Raw genomic sequence first — 23,835 nt, 5'->3', positions numbered from 1 at the left:
GAGGGCAAATTTCACTGTGTGCATTGTGTGCTGTGCTGCTGTGTATCACCTGTGACAATCACTTCACTTAAAAAAAATGTATGATTTTTTTGGTTAAAATATGGCCATTTTTGACCATATTTAATTAATCTTATTGATAGTGTTATGATCATGTGCCACAATTTAATTGTGGAGAATTTGAATGCAAAGCAATTAAAAGTCTCCAAATGTGGTATAATCACCCTGAAAGTTCAAACCATAGGATGCCGTTTGTCCATCTGCCTCCGCTTTAATGGACTTTGGGATTGTGGACTGCCAGACATGTCCAGTAATTGGACATTAATTTGTGGGGAGGGCTTTCATCCATTGGCATTTACAGTTTATCAGGCTGTTGCTTGCTATGGAGATCGAGTCTTTTTCTGCGGTTCTGGGACCGTGGGCGTCTCTGTAGCACCACAGAGCCTGTTAAACCTTCAGAAAAACACCAACTGGGTGCATCTCACATCTGTTACAAACCGCAGCAAAATCATCACTGCATATCGAAAATTATTTTGTACACAACTACTGTGACAATAACCAAAACGGTGGCTCAAATAATGTGATACGGGTACTGTGGGATACCTGTGCCGCCGTGCCACTAGTATACAGCGTTTATATATAATCCCAAACCAAATCAGACTTAATTTTAAACTATGTGTAAAGTTCAACATGACAATTTATTTCACAAGAGGATACATTTTTTAAATCAATTTTATTGAAAGACAATCACAGAACAGCATTTAATCATAAAATCATATACCTTGGAAATAATCTAGATTAATTAGAAAATGATGCATAGATTATTTAATTGGAATATAAACCGCATTTGATGTATATACAGCATTTGTATTCTTCGTAGACATTTTGTAAGCAGCACACTTTCTAATTATGAGACAGGGAGACAGTTCATCTAGATTTTAATTTGTTTACTGGAGCAGAAATCCTCCACGTCGTTCTCGCGGAATTTATGTAACTCGTGGCGGTGCAGGGCCCGAAAGCGAAAAGAAACCGCGCTGATGTAATTTCCACTGGAGACCATGCGGACCGCAATGTTATCACATCCAATCTTCATCTGAACTGCTTTAAGACAAAACGCAGAACAGGGACACGACTCAGTGAGGCAGAAAAAGAACCGGGCCTGGGGCCCATTTGCTCACAATGCAGCAGACAACAGCCGCGAATCACTGCAGCGACCGTGCTGATCAACAGATGAGTGTTTCGCTCATTATGAAGGAATGTGCTCAGAGACACTGCGCTGAGCTCCGAGTCTCACAGTGTTAGGGTGTGTGCAAAATAAAGGATGGTGCATAAAGATGGTTAGCTGGTCAAGAGTGTACGTAACTAAAAAGATGCCAAGGAACCGCATGCTGCTTATTTGTGGCTGGAGGTGGAGGAACGACCGACCCTTTCTGTTGATGTGCAATAAATTCTGTCGCTCAAAACGGGAATTTGGAGTGTTTTTTTTTTCCCTTTTAAATAGCAATGACTGACAGCTATCACACACCTCCTTCTGTCAATTCATCATACGTGCAAAGTAGTGCGAGACGCGTTTCCAAATACCTGAGTGTTTCTGCCAAAAATGCACCAGGACAGACACAAAACTGACAAAACTATCTGATAAGTATTTAATTGCAGGGACTACTTAGCATACTGGGATCCTCAACAGCTCTTGTCAACAAGCAATATTTACCAAAATGTCAAACACAAAACCGCCCAATCTGGCAACACTGAGCACGCAATCCTGAAGATCACGACCATGTCTGCTACCAAACCAATAACGCAGAAAGATTATTTTTATTCAAAGACTCAAAAAACTTTATTCCTGAACACATCCATTGCGTCCTGTTGTATAGTGCTTCTTGGTAAAGGTAAAGTGGCTTAAATGAAAAAAAAAATGCGTGCACTTTTAATTTCTGCTGAAGTTGTACTTACTCTGGCCATTCAGAGCATTGCAGACGTCAGCCATCGGGAACATTTCAGAAGTGTCGATAATACTGCCTCCCAGGATTTGCACGAAGTCTGATGCTGCTGAACATCCAGCTCTGGACCTCTAGACAGTGAATTACACCTGAATGTGAGTTATACTGAAACGGGTAAAAGACGCGGTCGGTGATATGACGTATGCTGCCGTCCTGTGATGCTTACTTGAAGAGGTGCATCGTTAGAATGTGACTGGCTCAGCTTGAAGTCCAAAATCTGGATTTCAACAGGATATATGATTGAAAAGCTGCAGTTTCTGCGCTGGTGTGGGATGACCATGGTGAACCGTCCTTCTGGACTCTGGGCGATGATGTTGCATGCTGGGATTATCAGGACACTCAATGTCATCAAGGAACGTTGTCTTTGGTATTAGATGCGGGAGTGTATTAGATGCGGGCGCAGTAAGTGGTTTAGACTCACGGAAGGGAACGGTCATTTTCCTCAGGGTTATGCTGAACCCTCTTCCTGCTGTGTGGATACGGAAGAACATCATGGCGACGTTCTGTGAAGACCAGACCCTGTCCCTCATGCTTGATGCACAGTAGTCCACATAACGTTCTCGCAGCGGGAGAGGATGGTCTAGTTTGCTTGGAAAAATCTCCCCATTCAAGACCCAGCCATCAAACACCTTCATAAAAACATATTATTTACACACAGAGAAATGAAGGTACGCACAGGGTACAGTATTAAACCTCCAGGAACAAAACAGTTCTCAGTTGATTGTACCTCAGAAAGTACAGGACAGATCCTCCAGATCCCACAACAAAGGACATGTGGATTAAGACTCTGTGCCTGTGATTGGAAAGTTGCAGGTTCGAGCCCTTATGGGGGTCTTCTACCCCCAGCTCCCTGGGCAACACAGCAGGCATGCTGCCCTTTGCAGACCACTGCATCATACTTATATGTAAGTATAATTTTAAATTCCAGTCATGGAGGTACACAATTGTGCCTTAAAGGGTACAGATGAGCAGGATACAAAAAAGTACCTGCGAGGACCGGTTGCATTATTTTTCATCAGAAGGGTACTGCCCCAGCGACAAGTATTAACCATTTACAGTGGGTACGGAAAGTATTCAGACCCCCTTAAAATTTTTCACTCTTTGTTATATTGCAGCCATTTGCTAAAATCATTTTAGTTAATTTTTTCCCTCATTAATGTACACACAGTACCCCATATTAGAATTGTTGACATTTTTGCAGATTTATTATCAAAGAAAAACTGAAATATCACATGGTCCTGAGTGTTCAGACCCTTTCCTGTGACACTTATTTATTTAACTCGGGTTCTGTCCGTTTCTTCTGATCATCCTTGAGATGGTTCTACACCTTCATTTAAGTCAGGCTGTGTTTGATTATACTGATTGGACTTGATTAGTAAAGCCACACCCCTGTCTATATAAGACCTTACAGCTCACAATGCATGTCAGAGCAAGTAAGAATCATGAGGTCGAAGGAACTGCCTGAAGAGACAGAATAGTGACAAGGCACAGATCTGGCCAAGGTTACAAAAACATTTGGTTTAAGGTTCCTATGAGCACAGTGGAACACGTTTAGGACGATCAGAACTGATCTATCAGGGCAGAAAAGCCTTGGTGAGAAGAACCCAAAGATCACTGTAGCTGCATCTTTCCCAAAAAGACTCTTAGATCAAAGGTTGCTTCTACTAAATTCTGAGCAAATGGTCTGAATACTGAATACATGTGAGGTTTCAGTTTTTCTTTGTTAATAAATCTGCGTTTTTCAATCCTGTGTTTTTCTGCCAATATGGGGTGCTGTGTGTACATTAATGAGGGAAATTTTTAACTTATGTGATTTTAACAAATATATTTTAGATTTTAGCTGCAATATAACAAGGAGCAAAAAATGCAAGGGGGTCTGAATACTTTCTGCACCCACTGTGGGTACGTGGCGGTTCTTCCATTCCTGTGTGTAACAGGGTCAAAGTGGCGGGACATTTCAGTCAAATGAAATAGAATTTGACACGAGAAAAGCTGGAAACTCCGGGAGACATGTTCCAATCCTCCTTGTTGTGGTTGGTCACGGTACCTTAACGAAATCCCCTCGGCTGCAGTCGATGTCCAGAGCGCGGAACTCCACGCTGATGACCTCCGTGGGCTCGCCGATGAAGAAGACCCCGCAGTGGAGCCGTGGACCGTCGGCGGTGAAGGTGAAGCGACCTTCTGCCGCCAGCGCGTCCACGCAGCCTGCAACGGGCGCCGGGGAGAAGCCTGAATACGCGCGAACAGCGCGGAACGTGGGTCGGAACAAGTCTCACCCAGAGCTCGGCGGTGGTCCCGCGGTGGCCCCGGGCTCCCCGCGGCGGCGCGGTGGTCCTGCGGGGAACCCCGAGCCCCGACCCGGCGGAGGGAGAGTTTTACCTCGACGCTCCTGGCCGCGACGGACAGAAGGAGGAGACGAAACATCAGGTTCATTTTCATCAAAATTACAGGGAAGCGTGCACACACTCACTCACACACACACACACACACACACACACTCCCGCATCTAATACCAAGAACTGGGTCGGAGAGACGGGGCGTGTTCGTTAGTGTCGCAACAAGCACGTCCAGATTCAACACTGGTTCATTGTCAGCACAACAGTATACACAGTATACCGCGTATTGAAATAATGTTTCGCACAGACCCCCATAGTGCAATCGTAAAAAAAAATTAAAAAAAAAATATATATATGTGTGTGTGTGTGTGTGTGTACAGTACAGGCCAAAAGTTTGGTCAAACCTTCTCATTCAATGTGTTTTCTTTATTTTCATGACCATTTACGTTGGTAGATTCTCACTGAAGGCATCAAAACTATGAATGAACACATGTGGAGTTATGTACTTAACAAAAAGTGGAGACCTGGTCTCCACAGTCACCGGACCTGAACCCAATCGAGATGGTTTGGGGTGAGCTGGACCGCAGAGTGAAGGCAAAGGGGCCAACAAGTGCTGAACACCTCTGGGATCTCCTTCAAGACTGTTGGAAAAACATTTTAGGTGACGACCTCTTGAAGCTCATCGAGAGAATGCCAAGAGTGTGCAAAGCAGTAATCAGAGCAAAGAAACTAGAATAAAAAACAGGTTTTCAGTAATTTCACATTTTTGTGTTAAGTACATAACTCCACATGTGTATATTCATAGTTTTGATGCCTTCAGTGAGAATCTACCAACGTAAATGGTCATGAAAATAAAGAAAACTGTCACGTCTACGGACTTACGGGGGAAGGAAGCGCAGAGGTCTGACATGTTGGGAAGGGTTTTATTTATAAACAAACAATAAACTCAAAGAAACAATGGCGCGGTGGCCGAAAACAGTTTAACGTAAATAAAGAACTGAAACAAACCCGTAGGCGTGTGGCGATTGCCAGAACTCAAAACACATAAAACTAAACCAGGTCAAGTTCGTGCAGAGAGTTCACGAAAATGCCAGAGACCCCGAAAGGGCGGAAACTTCCGGCATTTATGGGGCGTCAGGATTTGAGTCAGGTGTGGAGCCCAGCTGCAGGCAATCCTGACAGAGCCCCCCCTCCAAGGGCTACGTCCTCGGAGCCCCAACAGTACCATCAGTGGAGGCGGCGGGGCGGACGGCGGCAACCACAGGGCTCCTGCCCTGCTGTATCCTCCCCTTGGAGGACCCGGTCCCTCGGGCTGGCTCCCCGGTGTGGTCAGGCGTGGCGGCCCCGGTCCCTCGGGCTGGCTCCCCGGCGTGGTCAGGCGTGGCGGCCCCGGTCCCTCGGGCTGGCTCCCCGGCGTGGTCAGGCGTGGCGGCCCCGGTCCCTCGGGCTGGCTCCCCCGGCGTGGTCAGGCGTGGCGGCCCCGGTCCCTCGGGCTGGCTCCCCGGCGTGGTCAGGCGTGGCGGCCCCGGTCCCTCGGGCTGGCTCTCCGGCGTGGTCAGGCGTGGCGGCCCCGGTCCCTCGGGCTGGCTCCCCGGCGTGGTCCCGCTTGGCGGCCCCGGACCCTCGGCCTGGCTCCCCGGCGTGGTCCCGCTTGGCGGCCCCGGACCCTCGGCCTGGCTCCCCGGCGTGGTCCCGCATGGCGGCCCCGGACTCCCGTACCTGCACACAATAATCAGGGCCGATCCATCTGGGTACGTGTGGGCCCTGTCTCCACATGTCCCCTCTGACACGTCTTGTGTCACCCCCTGCACCGCGCAGGGAGATTGTCCCAGAGCCTTTGGCGACTGTTCCAGGCACCCCAGGCTGGTGCCTTCTGGGACTATGCAGCCCCTCTCGCTGCACGGCCCTGGTGCCAAGGGGGGGGCATTGCCAGACCATCCGGCTAGCCCCTTCTGCGTCCGTTGGGACAAGCAGGCCCTCTTCCTGCCTGTCCCAGCTGGGTCCTCATGCCTACCCGGGGGTTCTATGGCGCTCCACCCCTCTGGAGGCAGACGCAGGCCCATGCCTGGCCCGCCCTCCTCACTGGCTACCGGAGGGCCCAGCTCAATCGCTTCCCCACCTCCCCTCCCCTCAGGAGGAGTCCCCAACCCGAACTGCACCCCCCCAAAAAATTCTTTGGGGGAGCACCCCCCCCAGCTGGACCTAGGGGTACCTTGGGGCTCGTCCACCTCGCCTTGGACCGGTGCAGTCAGGTAGGGAACTCCCTCCCTGGGGTTCGGCTCTGCTGCTGGGTCACCATCTGGTGGACACAGAGGGGAAGTGGGGGCGACATACGGACACATATACCACGCACGCACACACACACAGACAGAGACAGACAAAAGAGAGGGTCGTCTGGCTCCCTCTCTGGGCTCTCCGGGACCTCCTCAGGGGGCACAGCCAGGATCTCGGGAGGAGCGACCTTCTCGTCGCCCACCAGTGCTGGGTCTTCTTGCCCCGGATCCTGACTGGCACTGGATGTGGTGGAGGGGCAGAGTTCGATCCCTGGCTCAGGCCGATCAAACTCCGCCCTCAGTCTCTGTTGGAAGTCCCGAAAACTCCTGTCTGTCTCTCCCTGCTGCCAGAGGGTTGTGCTCCAGCCCCATGCTGATCCAGTCAGACACTTGAGGATGGTAGTGATCTCGTCTGTGTCTGCTGCCCCACTGAAGGGTCCCGGGACAATTGGGCTGTCCCACACGGGGCTGGGCACGTCGCTGGAGATGGTGGTAGGTGTGTGGTGTGGAGGGGGGTGGACGTCTTCTCCAGCAGGTGTGGACGCTGGTGCTGCGCTGCCATTTCGCTGGGGAACGTCCGGGCAGAGGGAAGGCGGGTCGGCGACTGGAGCAGGAATGGAGGATTCCCTGCGAGGCAGTCCCGGCAGCGCAGTTGCTGGCTGGCGACCTCCCATCGCCTTCTTCCACCAGCTTTCCTCACACTGCTGGGAGGGACGTGGGTCTCCACGGACCTCGTGACGATCCTGGATGGGCGCGATGGGCGGAGCCATCCCGGCACCGATTGCCCAAACGGCGTCATCCTGGTCGTCGTCCGTGTCCACCTCGTACCCCTGGAAGTCACATGGGTCATCACGGACGCCGCGATGATCTCGGACGCGCACGCTGGGCGGAGCCATCCCGGCAACGACCGCCCACCGAAAATCCACGTCATCATCGCTTTCGTCATCCGTGTCCTCCCACCGGTGACTCCAAGGGTCGTCCACCCTGCGGACATCCTGGACCCATAGCGCGATAAGCTCCCATGGGCAGTACTCTGGCCATTCGGGCTGGAGGCTGCCCACCTCCTCGCTGGAGGAACGCCGCCGTTGTTGCCGCTTCTCACCCCCCTGGAAGTGACGTGGGTCCCCACGGACCTTGCGACGATCGCAGACTGGCGCGATGGGCGGAGCCCAACTCTCGTCTCCCGTGCTCCCGTGCTCACCCGCCGACGTTGTCGCTTCCGGGTTTCGCGGAGTTTCCCGGGGGTGACGTCATCACGCGGCGCCGCGTACCACGGCTTCTCGGGGAGAAAACGCTCCACCAGAACGGGCGCCGCGTCTCTCCCCTGGCGTCCGCGTTCGCCGCGCCGGGCTGCGTCCTTCGCGGCGTTTCTTCTCCTCTGCTTTCCACCTCTGCGCTTTTGGGTGGGTCGCTGGCATTCTGTCACGACTACGGACTTACGGGGGAAGGAAGCGCAGAGGTCTGACATTCTGGGAAGGGGTTTTTATTATTAAATAAACACAAAGAAACAATGGCGCGGTGGCCGAAAATAGTTTAACGTAAATAAAGAACTGAAACAAACCCGTAGGCGTGTGGCGATTGCCAGAACTCAAAACACATAAAACTAAACCAGGTCAAGTTCGTGCAGAGAGTTCACGAAAATGCCAGAGACCCCGAAAGGGCGGAAACTTCTGGCATTTATGGGGCGTCAGGATTTGAGTCAGGTGTGGAGCCCAGCTGCAGGCAATCCTGACAATAACACATTGAATGAGAAGGTGTCCAAACTTTTGGCCTGTACTGCACATACACACTTAACTAAACTATATACTAAAAAAACAAAACAATTAAAGCTTAAATACTGTACAGGTTAGTAGAACTTTTTCTGCACAATGAACAGGTCAAATAGGATATAAGTGGACAACATCATGTAGGATGCTCGTAAGTGGATAAATTGGACATTTCAAACAGGACACACAAGACAAGACAAACATGTGCAAGATGTGCAGGAATGTGCAAAATGAGCTGAAATGTGCAAAAATCAGGCGCATAAGGCTGGAGGTGTATTGTTTTTTGGTGATGGCAGTGCTTTGAGTCTTTAGCTGAGGAGCTTCGATGCGACGTAGGCGAACAGAGGATTACTTGAAAACGGCTCAAAGGCTGAACAGTCAAAAACCACAGCACAAAACGGTTGCAGTTTTTCCAGAGCAAACCAACATTTTCACCAACGGTTAACTGGTAAATGACATTATTTACCATTTAATAATACAAAAAAAAAAACAGCCTGTGACCCTTTTTTAAAATCTTTTTACTCTTTTATTAAAACCAATCACAACGCATAATTTGCGTATAGAAGCCAGTGAATAAAAACAGGTGTTTGGAAATATTAGTATTATTTTTTGCGTGTGCAGTTCCTTCTTGTAACGGTAGGTGGCGGCCATAGTCCAACAGTGACTGTGCATGTAGAAACGTTAAATTAATCAGTGATGTCTCAAGTAGCAGTAAGATTGTGTTAATAAATTATACATTTAATTAACATGAAAGAATTAACGTATTTAAAAAAAAAATTCAGTCTATATATTTGCATTAGTTTTTCCTCGTTAAAAATTGGTGTGCTGCACCCTGCCTCCCAATAGAGGGCACCACTGACCCACTCAAAACACACACAAAAAAGTGTAGCTTATTACTGACAAATATATCAGTCCTACATATATTAGTCGTATATCTCCATTTTATTTTAAATGTGTGTGATTTTTATAACACTGACCAGCTGAAAACCGGCCCTACATGGGACCAGTTCCCAACTCACATTCTGTATCCTGAACAGGTGACCTCCAGACCTCGAGTATCTTCACTAATTTCTCAAGCGTCACCTTTTATTCAGGTAAATGCTCTGTAAATGGAATAATGCCATGGATGTGTGTGTGTGAGGGCAGGGAAGGGCACAGTAATAGCACATTCTAAGACGATTTAGAGAGTTACCATGATGTCAACAAGGTTTGCCTGCTCTTGCTTTGGCTGCCTGGGCGCTGTGGATTGAGGCAACATGCGCCTGATGGCTGTGACCTTCATGCTGGCTTATGTCCCCCTCTGGGCTCTGATTTCTGATTTAGTGTGGATCTGCTGCACTTGTCAGGACCTGAACGGGTCTTTTCCATGTGCTGAAAGAACAGCTCGAGGGCAGGAGGCAGGTTATGAGGTTCGCTCTATATGCTGTCTGGGACTTCAAGACCCAATCTGTAGTGCTGACTTGGTGGCACCAATAGCTGCGCATGAATGAAACGTACAGTTTGTGAGTGTAAGTGGGTAAGAGAACATGTTCTTTCTGGCGGTGGGCCAGTCGGGGTAAGAAGTCGCACCCATGATGGATGGTCCCCACCAGCCTGTGGAGGCGGTGTTGGGATTCAGCTGGTCCGTTCTGGGCTCAGCAGTAAAATGAAGTCGGAAGTCAGCCGAATGCCTGAATGCACCAAATGGCCGCGCATTTACATCAGTGGATTTTTTTACAAAAAAACATTTCGAGACGCCGATGCCAGGATTCATCAGCCTCTGATTGTGAAAGACTCGGGTTCGGGGAGCATAAGACGTCTCTGTCACTCACGGATGAGACACATGCAGCATGGGAGTTGCTGGAGAAACGTTTACACACGGACTTAGCAGCCGAAAATTGATAATATGATGATAAAATCTATTCGTAAAATGCATTGGTCACCATGTACAAGCAGTGAAACTGAAGCACAGCACACAGTGGCACAACGAAATGTGTCCTCTGCTTTTAACCAGAACCCTTGGTGAGCAGTGGGCAGCCATGACAGGCGCCCGGGGAGCAGTGTGTGGGGACGGTGCTTTGCTCAGTAGCACCTCAGTGGCACCTTGGCTGATCGGGATTCGAACCGGCAACCTTCTGATCACGGGGCCGCTTAACCGCTAGGCCACCACTGACCCAAAGGACGTAGTCGAAGGTAAAGCATACATCTTAAAAGTAGTGAGCAATGGTCGCCTGCCGTGTAAGGAAGTGGACTCGTAAGCGCAGGTTGTGGGTTAAAATCCCGATCTGCCAAGGTGTCACTAGGATCCCCTTGATCAAAGCACCGTCCCCACACGCTGCTCCCCGGGCGCCTGTCATGGCTGCCCACTGCTCACCAAGGGTGATGGCTAAAAGCAGATGACACATTTCGTTGCGTCACCGTGTGCTGTGCTGCTGTGTATCACAATGACAAATGACAAAATAAAAATCTGTTTGATAAAAGTCAATAATTGCACCCAGATACACTCACAGCTCAACATTTTATGTATTTTGACCATTGATGTTAGTAGTGCCCGGGTGGAAGACAGGGTGGGAAGCGATTTCACAGCAGCCCTGGCCCACCAACGTCTCACACACTTCAGCTTTTCTTTTTTTTTTTTCCAACGTGGTTTTTTTTTTTTGTATGAAGCCACAATACTGAAAATTTTATGACACCAAGCAACATCACAAACAGTTTGAGTCAGCATGATTTATGCCACTGCCTCTTCGTTTTATCACATAATCACAGCGCTTATTACTTCTGATCCATCACTGCAGTTAAATCGTTACACACCTACACATACCAAGTTAATCACATGAGTTTTGTGAAAACGGTAAATATATTATTCATAATTGTCTGCATTTTGAACATTAACGACATAGAAATGATTATGTGTGTTAATCATGTGCCCCAATTTGAATTTCACTAGGGAGACATTTGTTAGAAGAGTCATTATTTTAAAAAAAATAAGTGAGAAATCCCAACATTTCACATCAAGGAAGCGTGCATGTGTGCTCCATCACTCGGTCCTGTACACACACCGGGGAGAAGCGGAGCTGAGGGTCACAGCAGATGTTGGCTGATGAAGATGGATGGTCCAGAGGCTGGCCACTGATGAGTGGAGATGCACTGCGCTTTCTTTAAATAGCTGCTGCCTGCTGCCTTTGTGCACGGTAGGCCCCGAAGTTGAATGGAATTAGTAGGAAAATTCCCTTGTAAATTCCTAGTGTATTCCGCTCTCAACATTCTCAATTTTTCTACCCCACAATAGTAAAAAAATCACAAAACATGGGCACCACATTATAAAGGGACACCACCAAAAGGTCTACATTAAGTGACCTAAATGGACCTGTAATCGGAAGGTTGCCGGTTCGAATCCAGAATCCAAAGCACCGTCCCCACACACTGCTCCCCGGGCGCCTGTCATGGCTGCCCACTGCTCACCAAGGGTGATGGTTAAAAGCAGAGGACGCATTTCGTTGTGTCACTGTGTGCTGTGCTGTACAATAAAAGTCACTTCGCTTTCACTACGGCCCCTGCTGTTTGGCTACATTAAGCTCCTACAGTCTCACTTTTCTTGTATTATGTGTCCTCTTCTTTTAACCATCACCCTTGGTGAGCAGTGGGCAGCCACAGATTCGAACCGGCAACCTTCTGATTACGGGGCCGCTAGGCCTCCACTGCCCTATCATTTCACGATATTCCACTGCATTGCGGGAATGAAGTTTCTGACGGTGTGCACTAGGATCAAGCTCCTCATTTAAATTGATGGAGGGATTTTTGCTTCATTGAGTGACGCAGTGGACACATAATGTCCATGGGGAGTTATTAGTTATAGTACATTAAATATTGTGAAGTATTGAGTTACATGCGTGCTGTTTACATGACATTGTTTCAGTGTTGATAATTACGACTGAAATGAGAAGAGTAATGCCAGCGCTCGGTTGGAGCTTTTTTCCTTTCTGCAGTGAGAGTGGCGTGTTGTAGTAAAATTGCACCGCGCCTCAGTGGGAAGAAAAGGCTGCATTCACGGCGGGCCTGACTCCGCCGACCCCGCCGGCGCCGGGAGAGGAGGAGGCAGGTGCTTGCCGCCGCTTCCTCCTCTCCAGTGGCAACCGTTTAAAGATGGACAAAAGGTGCAGGGGACAAACACGTTGGTAATTGGAGGCTAATTGGGGCGGTGGGCCGCAGTAGAGATGCTGTGTTTGTGTTGCGGCGCTAAAAGAAAAGCCGATCTTGGGCCCCCACTCGCTCGGCTCCTTCCAGTTTCCTAGAGCTCTTCATTATGTCACATTGTGCAAACGTTACTGTCGCCATCAAGTGTCCCGTTTTCGCCGCAGCAGCATAATAGCATCGCCTGGGCGTTCCTGTTTCAGGCCGCACGCGAGGCTGCCATAGTTCTCGTGGAAGTAGCCTGGTGGGTGACACACAAACACGTCCACAAAGTCACAGGTTCAGTCCCCACTTACTGCCATTGTGAGCAGGACACATAACCCCGAGCGTCAGGGGGACTGTCCCTGTAGCTACTGATTGTAATTCGCTCTGCAAAACTGTGTCTGATAAATGTAAGTGTATCTTTCAAATTGTCAATAAATCGATATAATTCTATATAGGAGCCAGATGACCATCAGTTTGCAGGTTCAAACAACAGTGAACCCCGAGTTACTCCAGGGAAAGATTGTCCTTGTAACTGCTGAGATTTAGAAAAGAAACTACAATATATTTCTATAAATAATGTATTTTGTGGCACTGAATGTGTGTATACATTGCTGGCTGCATTTTACAGCATAGTTAGTGCATGCAGTGGTGAATGCACCGTGCCATCGCTCAGGACCCTGTACCGTTGTCATGGTAACCGACTCCAGAATGTGTACCATCAGAAACCGGACATGCTGGATGGGGCTGTGGGAGGAGCGGGAAGTGAGGAGGTGAGGTTGGCACCAGGGCATCAGTGCAACAGGTTAAACATTGTTTCAGAAATGTTTCAAAATGGCCATTTCTGCCATTTGATTTTGATATTTGAGAGATGCATTCTGGGACCACTGTAGGCTGCCTTCAGAATGGACTTTGGTGTGAAGTGAGCCTCTCCTGCAGCCAACAGTCGGCCAGTGGGCGAAAAATTGTGCTTCACTTTCACACAGTAATTAGCCCGGAGTGAAAGTGAATCTAATTGTTAGATTTCTGCAACGTAATGTAACATCTGTTGCTCGTGTCGAGGGCGCGCAGCGTGGAAATATCGGGTATGAGATCTGTTTTATTAAAGTTGATTAGTGAGATCCCGTGTGTGCGTGTGCGGGAAAGTGAACGGATGTCCTTTCTGATTCCGATTTTGCATTTTTCTCGGCAGCCATAGCAGTCTGGCGACCCATTCAAGGCACTACAGGTCAAAGGGGAATTAATTTTGCATTATTTTTACTGCTAATTTTATTAATGTATCATGTGCAAAACTACTATGATGGATTTTAGGCCACTTTGCGCATGTAATGCAAGTCATGGTTTCTGTCCAAGCTCAGCTAGCAAATGAAGCCTCTTTCTCACAATCAAAATTTACTACATGCCACGTCAACAACTCTGTATTTGCAATATCCGTCATCCCTTTCGTCCTATTTTGCATGTAAATGGTTGATTCTGTGTTTTCTGTGATTGGTTGTTGCGTCTACCGCTCACCCCAGTCTCTTCACCCATGGCTCTGTACTGGTGAGGGAAATCTGTGTCTCTAGGCTCCATACTTTTCTAGGCACTGTTGTTGAGCCCCAAGCACAGAACCTGAATTAGACAAATATTTAGTCATTATCTTCAAGATTTATAATCACAAATACAGCAAGTTTCATGCTGTCCATTTGTTTGGACACAAAAGTATTATTAATGTTGTTGTTATTTCATCACGCTCAATATTATGCATTTTAAGACCTTGTTAATAGCATTTATTTCCACCCCTGAAACAAATTGACATACCGAAAATGATTTTTTTATTTACAATAACAACGCTTTATATAAACCTATCCGGGGGAAGGCGGGGCAATTAGGAATCCATCTTTCACGATAATAAACACAGACAGTAAATCTGAACAAACTACAAATGAAGTAGAGAACAAGAAGTCAGAAACGATCCCCTTCCTCCCCAGTTTCGTGTTTTTTTTTTTTTTTTGTGTCTTCTTCAGTGAGGTCCATCCAGTGCAGAAGATCCATCCAGGCCTGGGCTGTCCATGCTGGCATGCAGTGCAGTGCACGTGACTCTGGAACGCGCGTTCCCGCCGGACCGGGACGACAATAACCATAATAATAATAATAATAATAATCATCATCATCATCATCGTCGTCGTCGTCGTCATGTTGCTGATGCGCTTTTTTAAAGCGTTGAAAGGGCGTCAAAAGTCAACCACGAAACCCTGTCGGTTGTTTAACAGTAAACCGTATGGATAAATAAATAAATAAATAAGTAAATAAATAGATAGATAGATAAATAGATCAATAAATAAAGGGCTGTAGAAAAGCGCAGTCTGTCCCCGTCAAGTGAAGCTCATGGACACCGTGTGCTCCAGCGCCTTGCGCCGCAGGGAGGCGATGCTGCTGCCCCGCCACACCTCGCTCTCCGGGGAGCCGCAGAGCTGCGGGGAGCCGCCGACGCCCATGCCGGGGAAGGGGGGCTGGTACAGGTGCGACTGCAGGCCGGAGCCGTTGGGGGGGAGGCCGTTGGAGAGGCTCATGGCGCCGGGCGGCGGCCCCGCTCCCAGGCTGCACTGCGACAGGGACTGGGCCACCGCCTGCTGTCTGCCCAGCGCGGGCGGCAGCTGCAGCTGCGAGACCCCCGGCATCCCCGCCGCGGCCCAGCGGGTGTCGTTGGCGTGGAAGGAGCAGAGGCCGTCGCCCATGGCCGCGGAGGGGAACTGGGGCAGGCCGTGCGTGGGCAGCAGCGTCCCGGGGGCGCGGAACACGTTGGTGCTCTTCTTGCGCTTCTTCCACTTGGCCCGTCGGTTCTGGAACCAGACCTGCGTCGAAGGAACGGGGATCACAAGGCACAAGAAAAAAGAAAAAATTAACTGAGTTCATAATGCTCTCGGATTAAAAACTCCATACTTTATAATTTTTAAAAAATATATATATTTCTATGAGACCCCCTTTTTTGTGTAATATCCTATTTATCACGCCGCAAATACACAACTTCCTTTTTCGGCGTGATAAATTCATCGCAGCGCATGATGAATGATGTCCCGGAATCTGGGAGCGTCCAGGCGTGGGAACATTTATTATAATAATAATAATAAAAAATTATAATAAAAACAATAATAATAAACCTCTGCAATGAAGACGTCGTACCTGCCGTTACTTATTTATTGCCAGTGAGAAATGAACAAAATCCATCGTAACGCCTTAAACAGACACTTTCTTCCCCGCAGTTCACGGTTCGTTGCGGCATTTCTCGGCGAAATTGGTTCAATTCGTTTCTGCTTAAACCGAATTTTTCCCCCCCAAATGAAAGTTTCACTGCGGTTAAATAATTCGTCGATTTCTACTTTTTCTACTATTTTCAAACGCGCGCTTTATTCTGCCGATTTGAGCTGATTTGGAGGAATATTTAAAAACAACAATCACAATTGATCGATGTTTTACTCAATTTCTTTCATTTTTTAAAGCACATTTTTCGTAAAGACTTGTACGATGCTGTAATATTTTGCGCTTTAATGCGCTTTAAAGGAAATATTTGCTTTATGGCCTATAATAATAATAATTATTATTATTATTAATAACAACAATAATAGTAATAATAAAAAACTGTGATATTATTATGTTTAGTTCTAACCGGTGGAATATGACGAGTTTTTTTCCTTTGTCCTGCTCATGTGTGAAGGCGGTCGCGGACCCACCTGAACCCGGGACTCGGTGAGCCCGATGCGCAGCGCCAGCTCCTCCCGCATGAAGATGTCGGGGTAGTGCGTCTTGGCGAAGCTGCGCTCCAGCTCGTTGAGCTGCGCCGGGGTGAAGCGGGTCCGGTGGCGCTTCTGCTTCTGCTGGCTCTGCTGCCCGCTGACCTGCTGCTGCTGCTGCTGCTGAGGATGAGGATGGTGGTGATGATGCTTCTCCTGCTCCTTCGAGCCGCCCTGCATCCCGCCGGGGTTGGAGCCCGCGTCTCCCGGGAGCAGCGTGGCGCCCTCCACCGCGTCCGCGCCCAGGTCCCCGGCGGTCCCGTTATCCGGCGCCACCGGGCCGAGCCTGCACTTCAGAAGCTCCGCCGCGTCCTTCATGCCTGGGGGATAAAGCAGAGGCGGTCACGCATCGAGTCCCGAATTAGGAAATATTCCCGAATTTAGTCTGGAACCTTCTCTCTCTCTCTTTCTCGCTCTCTCAAGTCGCTTCCAATCAAATAATTCATTTTTCTCGGGAATATAGTTCCGATTTCTTAATTCAATATCGCCAATCAGGCCCTGGTTTAAAAAAAGTCACTCACCGAGGCGCGCGTCCAGGAGATCGGCGTGGGACAGCATCTCCACGCGAACGTCCCCGAACTTGTGCCACGGCGCAAAAAAAAAAGATTTTTAAAGACGCATGTAGGCTTGCTCCCACTCCCCACGCACACGCACGCACGCACGCACGCACGCACGCTCACACGGAGACCGAAAAAACGCACGCACGCGCGCGCGCAGAGAGGAGAGGCGGGAAAAAAAACGAACGCGAATTCGAGCGCGCGCGCGTTATAACGCCGGGGAGGCGCTTCCCAGCCGCCCGGCCAGAGCCAATCAGAGCGCGGAGGCCGGAGACCCCCCAGATAAAACGCCGGACCCCCCAACGAGAGCGCGTCAAACGCACGCGCGCTAATTGGCTCATTAGGCCAAAAAAAAAAAAAAAGCCCGATTGTTTGATGGGATTATAGACTCTGCGCGCAAGGACTCATGGGGGAAACGGGCCTCCGGGCAAACCCCGCGTTTAAGACGCGAATAGCGACTCTCGAGAGTTTCTCGAGAGTTGTTGTGTGTAGTCTGGTGGGATTTGGGGTGCTGGGGATCAGGGGGGCATTTCTCTTCTCCTTTATTCCCCAGTCCGCAGACTGTCGCTACAATCTGGCGACACCAGGGGACAAGGTGTCCCGGGGTCGGCGTGGACCGACCTTCCTCCGTGTCCTCGCCCGGCCTGCGGGGGCATCCGGGTTGTCCAAGCAGGGGTTCAAACTGCCTGTCCGCTTGTCCAGAGGTCTGAGGTCAGGATGTAGGCGAAGCAGATGCAGGTTCAGAAAAGTCAGACAAGAAACCGGCCTCAAACTGAATTTATATAAAGTCACCCTTTAAGAAAATAGATGATTTATTATTGTATATAATGTGAACGAGAACGAGATTCAAACGATTTGCAAGAATGTAATAATTTTTTCCGTTTTTTAAAAAACATTTCGTATTTAATGGTTATACGTGATCAGTATATAAAATGTCGCCATTTTAAATGTCATTTTTTTCCTGACTGTAACGACATTTGGGTCATTGAGGCTCGTTTCTTGTCGAGACATTATTCTTTGAACTTCCAGCATTTCCACTTCTAAATGCCTGATTTTTTACTATACTAAAAGTAAAAACAAACATCAATAAAACTTTATATTTTGTCCTCCTTCTCAAAACAGGTTCTGTTTAATCATTATAATTGTTAAAATAATAGGAAACATGTATGTTTGTGTGTGTGTGTATATATATGTATACACACACACAGACACACACACACACACACACACACACACACACACTTAGCACATTTGATAACATTGTAATAAATGAGCGAGCAGCGTTTTCACCGGTCATGCAGGAGTCAGAGTGTTAGTATTATAGTCACCACTAGAGGCACCAGTGAGCAGAACAAATTCTCAGTTATCTGGCCACCATTTAGGTGTGAAGCGATTTTCCATCAAACGAGGATGAGTTCAGACAACAAGACTTTCAAAGTCCCGCCGGACCCGGGACTTTCAAAGACTTTCTTGTCGCAACGGGTGACGATTCAGAGCCTCTTTTTGACCCTGTTTAGCCAAAAACACTCATCTGTTTGAGGGGACAGTTCAGGGAGCTCGCAGGGCCCAGATTACCCTCTTTTACTGACGGATAGCAGTGGCCAGTTGCTGGTCCCCACTGGAGAGGCTTACGTGAGTGAGCTTACGTGGGAGAAATTGTTTTATATTTTGTGAATTCTTTGTGCTGTAAAACAAAACAACTTCTGTACATGTGAAATTAACAAAAAGGCGATTACACTAACATTTAACATTTAATTCATTCCTTTGCATATGCTGCTTTTTTTGCTCCACATGCATTTTTCATAGACTTTGTTGTCAATGTAAATTTGTATAAAAAAGTGGTGTGTGTGTGTGTGTGTGTGTGTATCTATATGCAGATATTATGACCAGCTGCATCACTGTCTGGTTTGGGAACTGTCTCCCTTCCCTCCATAATGGACATTTACAGCATTTACGTACCAACATCCATGTATCAGGAAAACCACCAGCATTGTGTTGCACTCTACACACCCCTCTTCATCCTCCAACCATCCAGAAAAAGGTACCGAAGCATTCGGTATGTTACATGTGCCACCAGGTTCCGGAGAAACGTTGTTTTGGTTGACCATGCACTGTCTGTATGTAGCTGGAATGACGGTAAAGTTCAACTTGAACTTGGAAAAGAAAAGTTCCCCTAGTTTTCACCTATTTAATAAATCTAGCAGTTATTTCCCACCAAAATGTCGGGCGTTGACCGTAACGTTTTGAACGGTAGCGTGTGTAGCATCATCAAACCTCACAAGCTTCACGCGGTTCTTTTCATGTACCCCGCGCGGCTCTGAGGACGCGCTTGTTCCCATCGAACAGAAAATGGCAGCAGACTCGCGGTGGGCCCCGGCGAGCGAGGGAGACTCAGTCGGCGGAGTTTCGCGCCGATGCTATAAATCTGCCAATTTGCAGGCCAGCTGCAGGCTCATTATCTGCCAACCGTGGCGGTGCGGCTCCTTCCTGTTCATTCCGCTAATCTCCTCTCTTTACTCCATTTATTTGCCACTTTTTTCCCCCCTCTCTCTCCCCACTGCTTGTCCACAAAAATACAGCACTACCCCTTCTGAGATTAATTGATCATCAATTTAGCTCTAATTTGGACCAAGTCAGGTGGTAAATGGGCTACTTTTACTTGATTGTTACTGAAATGTGTGCAAGTACATTGATAAATTTTGATTATTTATCAATTACGGCCAAATGAGCTAAATCTATTGAATAAATTCCAGCCTGATTGCCATAATAGAGTTTGAAAATATCACTATTGATAACGATCCGGGCTAATAGTCTCTTTCCGGCGCTCGGCCCGCCGGCTCGTCGGAACGACAACAAAGAATTCATTTTTCAGCAAATCAGCTCTGCGCACCCAGGCCGTCCTTCATTAATCAGCGACATGATGGGCTTGATCCGCCGTAATGTGTGTATCTTTGCTTAGGAGGCCTGAAGCGCTTTGTCATATTTTGCGTCAATTACCCAGTAATTTTAATGCGTTTCCATCAAGGCCTCGTGTCATGTGGTTAGCATATGCTAGGATAAGTGTCTCAAGCTTTCTCTATTTGCCAGCGTGTGACGGCTGGCGCATGCGCTCATGCTCCTGGGTTCAATGCCGTACAATTTCTCACGTCCATCATCATTCTTTCTGTGTTTCGACGTTGATTTTGCCGACTGCCCGCTGGCATTTACTTTCAGGGACTTGCCTCGCTCAGGGACACAATGGGGTTGGAACCTGTTACTTTGTGGCCTGTTTATTCTGTCTGGTTTCAGAATTAATAAAATGTATGGACTAATGCACGGGCGGAATAAACCAAGGGTTGCCAGTTCAAAACCTAGTCTAGTGGGTAACACACTCGCCTATGTGTCCCCAGAAGACCCAGGTTCAAATCCCACTTACTACCATTGTGTCCCTGAGCAAGACACATAACCCTGAGTGTCTCCAGGGGGGAACTGTCCCTGTAACTACTGATTGTAAGTCGCTCTGGATAAGGGCGTCTGGTAAATGCTATAAATGTAAATCCTGAAGCGGCAAGGTGCCGCCGAGGTCCCCTTGAGTAAAGCACCCACACACTGCTCCCTGGGCGCCTGTCATGGCTGCCCACTGCTCACCAAGGGTGATGGTTAAAAGCACATTTCATTGTGTCACCGTGTGACAATCACTTCACTTTATTTTTTTTTTGAAGAATGGTTAGTAGGAGTAATGCAAGTTGACAATGTTCAGACTTCTTTTGTGGAATCACCAGAAGATCCCAGATTTTCCACTGACAACAGGATTTTTTATCGTTGTAAAGCAAATTCAAGGATGGGCACGAACTCGACACCCGCACACAACTGCACATCACGTCACTGCGATTTCCCGCCAAAACAAACAGCATTGCGCAGGGCATGATGGGTAGCATTTTTAAGCAGCCTACATTTTATTTTCTACATATTTAGAAATTTAAATCTACGTTTTGTGGACGCATCTGCGATCAGTTGATCAACTTACACAACATTATCATTCTAATATATAAATATAAATTTCTCCTCCTCCTTTCCCGAACTTTTTACGAGCTTTACACTTAATTAATTGATATTGATCAGCCACATCGTCTGCGCGCGTTAATCGACGGTTGTAATTTCTTTTTCTACAAGCAACGTCTGTCCGGGTCCGAGCGGTAATTTGTCGTGATCGTGGTACACCATTGCCGTGGGTGTGTGTGTGTGTGTTTATGGAGCTGCGTTACTTTTTGCTGACCTTTTCAGAATGTTTGACCCCCACCTCCTACCTTTCATCGCGGACACGCGCTTCTTTTGTCCAGTTTTTATTCTTTAATTTTCCTTTTCAAACCTCGGCTGCGGAATATCAATCGTCCCATTACGAGGTGTGTGTGTGTTAAACGGGCCCGGGCCAGAACAACGGGGCATCATCTGGCTGAGTGTGTGTGTGTGTGTGTGTGTCTGCTCCCCAATTTAAGATCGAATGTTCGCCGCCGTCCAGAACCGAACCCGCCACTTTCTGCCGCAGATTAGCCCCATCTATCCGGTGTCAGCGGCTGTCTTGTAGGGAGAGTCGGTGAGTAAACAGGGCTGACAGGTATGGGGGGGGGCATCACTGATTATTCATACAAATAGACCGAACCCCCCCACCACCACCACCAATGACAGAGCCGCGTCTCCAAGGTCCCCGTCCCGGTGTCGCCATCAATCACGCCCTCTTTTCCTCCTGGAACTCCCTTCCTTCCTTCCTCCACGCGTGGGCATCTGCAGTAAAAACGCGTGAGAGTCACGCCTTTTCACTGTATAAAGACGGCGCGGTTGGGGACGTCTCTGTCACGCAACTCTACGTCGGCGAGAATACGTAAACAGGATAATAAAACCCCGATATTAATAATAAATACCTGTCGTTTATAATAATAATGGCAATAATTGGTCATTGGGTTGGGCGTGTTTAAATTCATTTTATTTTTATTCATTTTTTGTTTGTTGAAGCGATACTGAATTCGGGACGTTTTAAGAGTTTATACTGAATTTGAAAGTCCTTTGAAAGTCCAGAGTAAATATCTGAATTAATTTCGCATTCATTTTGATTATTCTATATTGACATTTATTTAGTTATTTCTATAGCGTGTATTATTGCCATACATGCTTATTTATTACAGATAAAGAGGTCATTGAGGGAAACCCTGTAACACTTTTACTTCATCGGGTCAGAATAATTCACCTTCGATCTTATTCAGGCCTCGGGAGTGGCTCCTTTTGGAATAAAATCTAATTTGCCGTCGAATTTGTCATATCTGTCGCAAATATTCCCAATTAGTGACGTACTTATCGGTTAGTCTCTGCAATTACGTCGTAAAGAGGACGAGAGCGTGACGGCGGGGACCCCGATTCCTGGACACAGATTATTTCCCCCTTATCTGCATAATGAGAAAATTGGTTCAAAATTGGTTGAAAAAAAAATCGTTCTGTTGGGAAAATTCCTGTGATTTTTACGACCCCCCCCCCCTCCGATTCACCGTCATTGGTTTATTTCTATGTATCTACCTAGATCTAGATCTAGACAGATAGACCGTGTGTGTTCTGCGTCACCATTTACGTTCGGTAAAAAAATGGCGTTAAAAAGATGACATGACTTTTTATAAAATAAACCACATGCCTGTGCATTTTTTGACAACAATTCGCGGTCACACATTGTCACATAACTGTCCACAAAGGCTGAACGGAAACGACATTTAACCATGAAAACGGGGACTTTTGTTGCGGGAGGCGGCGGTTTGGTAGATTTTTATGGGAGTAATGACTTCACGACGCCTTCCACAACTGTGTCACAGCACATGTCTATTGCGACGTGAAACCAGTCGAGTCAACCACACGCAGCGAGTGACGCTGATGCTCGGCGCATGCGCACCGGCGTCCTCCCGGAGCGTGGGAAATTCGCGGTTTTACACTTCGCCGTGTCCCTTCCACGCCGGATATATTCGATTACTGCATTACCTTAATCTGCGTCGCCGCAAACTTTGCCTTCACATTATGGTTTATTTCTGCCTAATATTAATGTGCGCACTTGTTGTTGAAACAGTCGACTGAAGTTAAACCATCACCTATAATCAAACGAAATACATTTATAAAATAGTATTTTCGTGTTTAATAGTTTTTTTTTTTTTGCTTCTGGGATGAATTGACCAGGTAGTTTTTTTTTTTGGAAATGTCTTTTTTTCGTTTCTGGTTTTCGGCCACCAAATTGTAACTGTTGTAACACACACACACACACACACACACACACATACACGCACTTTCGCGGGAAAAAAAAACCCACGAGAGCCGAAAGGAGGGGAGAGAAGCGCGTATTTTACTTTCCGAGTTAATGGGAATAAAATACCTCGGCGGATGAGTGCAGATGTGTTTGATACAAATAGTCATTTTCCTATTTGCTGCCTCATTGAGCTTGATGAATGGCGGGAGTCGGGGACGCGGCGTGATAAATGGCAGCACCTCGGCTTCGTCGCATGCCCTATTGATTCTGCGCCCAGCTGCGGCGGGTCCGGGGTCCCGGGTCTCGGGGTTCCGGGGTCCCGGGGCTGCGGGGAGCCGCGCTGGAGGGGGCGGAAATGCGTCTCCGCTCCTCTTCTCGCCCTTATTAAGAGCCCGGCTGGAGGTGGCGGGAAATGGGAATGCTAATGGCGCGCCCGCTTTCGCCGTCCCCGTCGCCGCGACGGTCTAATTGAGTTTTCAGCGCCGGCGTGCGTCTATTTCCACTCATATAAATGCACCACTGTGGTAAATAGCGGCGCAATGTATTCAGTAGGCGCAATATATAATATAAAAGGCAAGGTTTTTGCAGTGATTGGAGTATAAATAAAAGTAATTACTGAGGTATACAGAAATATTTCAGTATCGAAAATGGCACTTTCGTTACTGCGCATGCGCACAATACGCACACTTTTTAATCCAGTTTAGCATCGCAAACAGCACCGTATGCATGCA

General features: G+C 47.8%; 2 protein-coding genes across 3 annotated transcripts; both read right to left on the bottom strand.

The window, feature by feature from the left end:
- Nucleotides 1-711: 711 nt before the first annotated feature.
- Nucleotides 712-4,533, bottom strand: LOC114799961 (corticotropin-releasing factor-binding protein-like). Of its 2 annotated transcripts, none has more exons than XM_028996975.1 (6): nucleotides 4,274-4,533; nucleotides 4,045-4,202; nucleotides 2,419-2,626; nucleotides 2,164-2,318; nucleotides 1,951-2,068; nucleotides 712-1,095 (listed from the first exon to the last, which is right to left on the bottom strand). In XM_028996975.1, the coding sequence occupies exons 1-6, from the start codon at nucleotides 4,434-4,436 to the stop codon at nucleotides 929-931; spliced, it is 969 nt and encodes a 322-aa protein (XP_028852808.1). In that variant the 5' UTR covers nucleotides 4,437-4,533; the 3' UTR covers nucleotides 712-928. The 2 variants fall into 2 exon arrangements, with proteins under 2 accessions (XP_028852808.1, XP_028852807.1); XM_028996974.1 differs by having other exon boundaries at nucleotides 712-1,098; nucleotides 4,274-4,531.
- A 9,997-nt stretch (nucleotides 4,534-14,530) lies between these two features.
- On the bottom strand, nucleotides 14,531-16,994 carry otpb (orthopedia homeobox b). Its single transcript, XM_028996776.1, has 3 exons — nucleotides 16,816-16,994; nucleotides 16,235-16,614; nucleotides 14,531-15,358 (listed from the first exon to the last, which is right to left on the bottom strand). The coding sequence occupies exons 1-3, from the start codon at nucleotides 16,850-16,852 to the stop codon at nucleotides 14,879-14,881; spliced, it is 897 nt and encodes a 298-aa protein (XP_028852609.1). The 5' UTR covers nucleotides 16,853-16,994; the 3' UTR covers nucleotides 14,531-14,878.
- Nucleotides 16,995-23,835: the final 6,841 nt, after the last annotated feature.

This window comes from Denticeps clupeoides, chromosome 11 (genome assembly GCF_900700375.1).
Source record: "Denticeps clupeoides chromosome 11, fDenClu1.1, whole genome shotgun sequence".
Classification (NCBI taxonomy): domain Eukaryota; kingdom Metazoa; phylum Chordata; class Actinopteri; order Clupeiformes; family Denticipitidae; genus Denticeps; species Denticeps clupeoides.
This window is presented reverse-complemented; position numbering and strand designations above follow the sequence as displayed.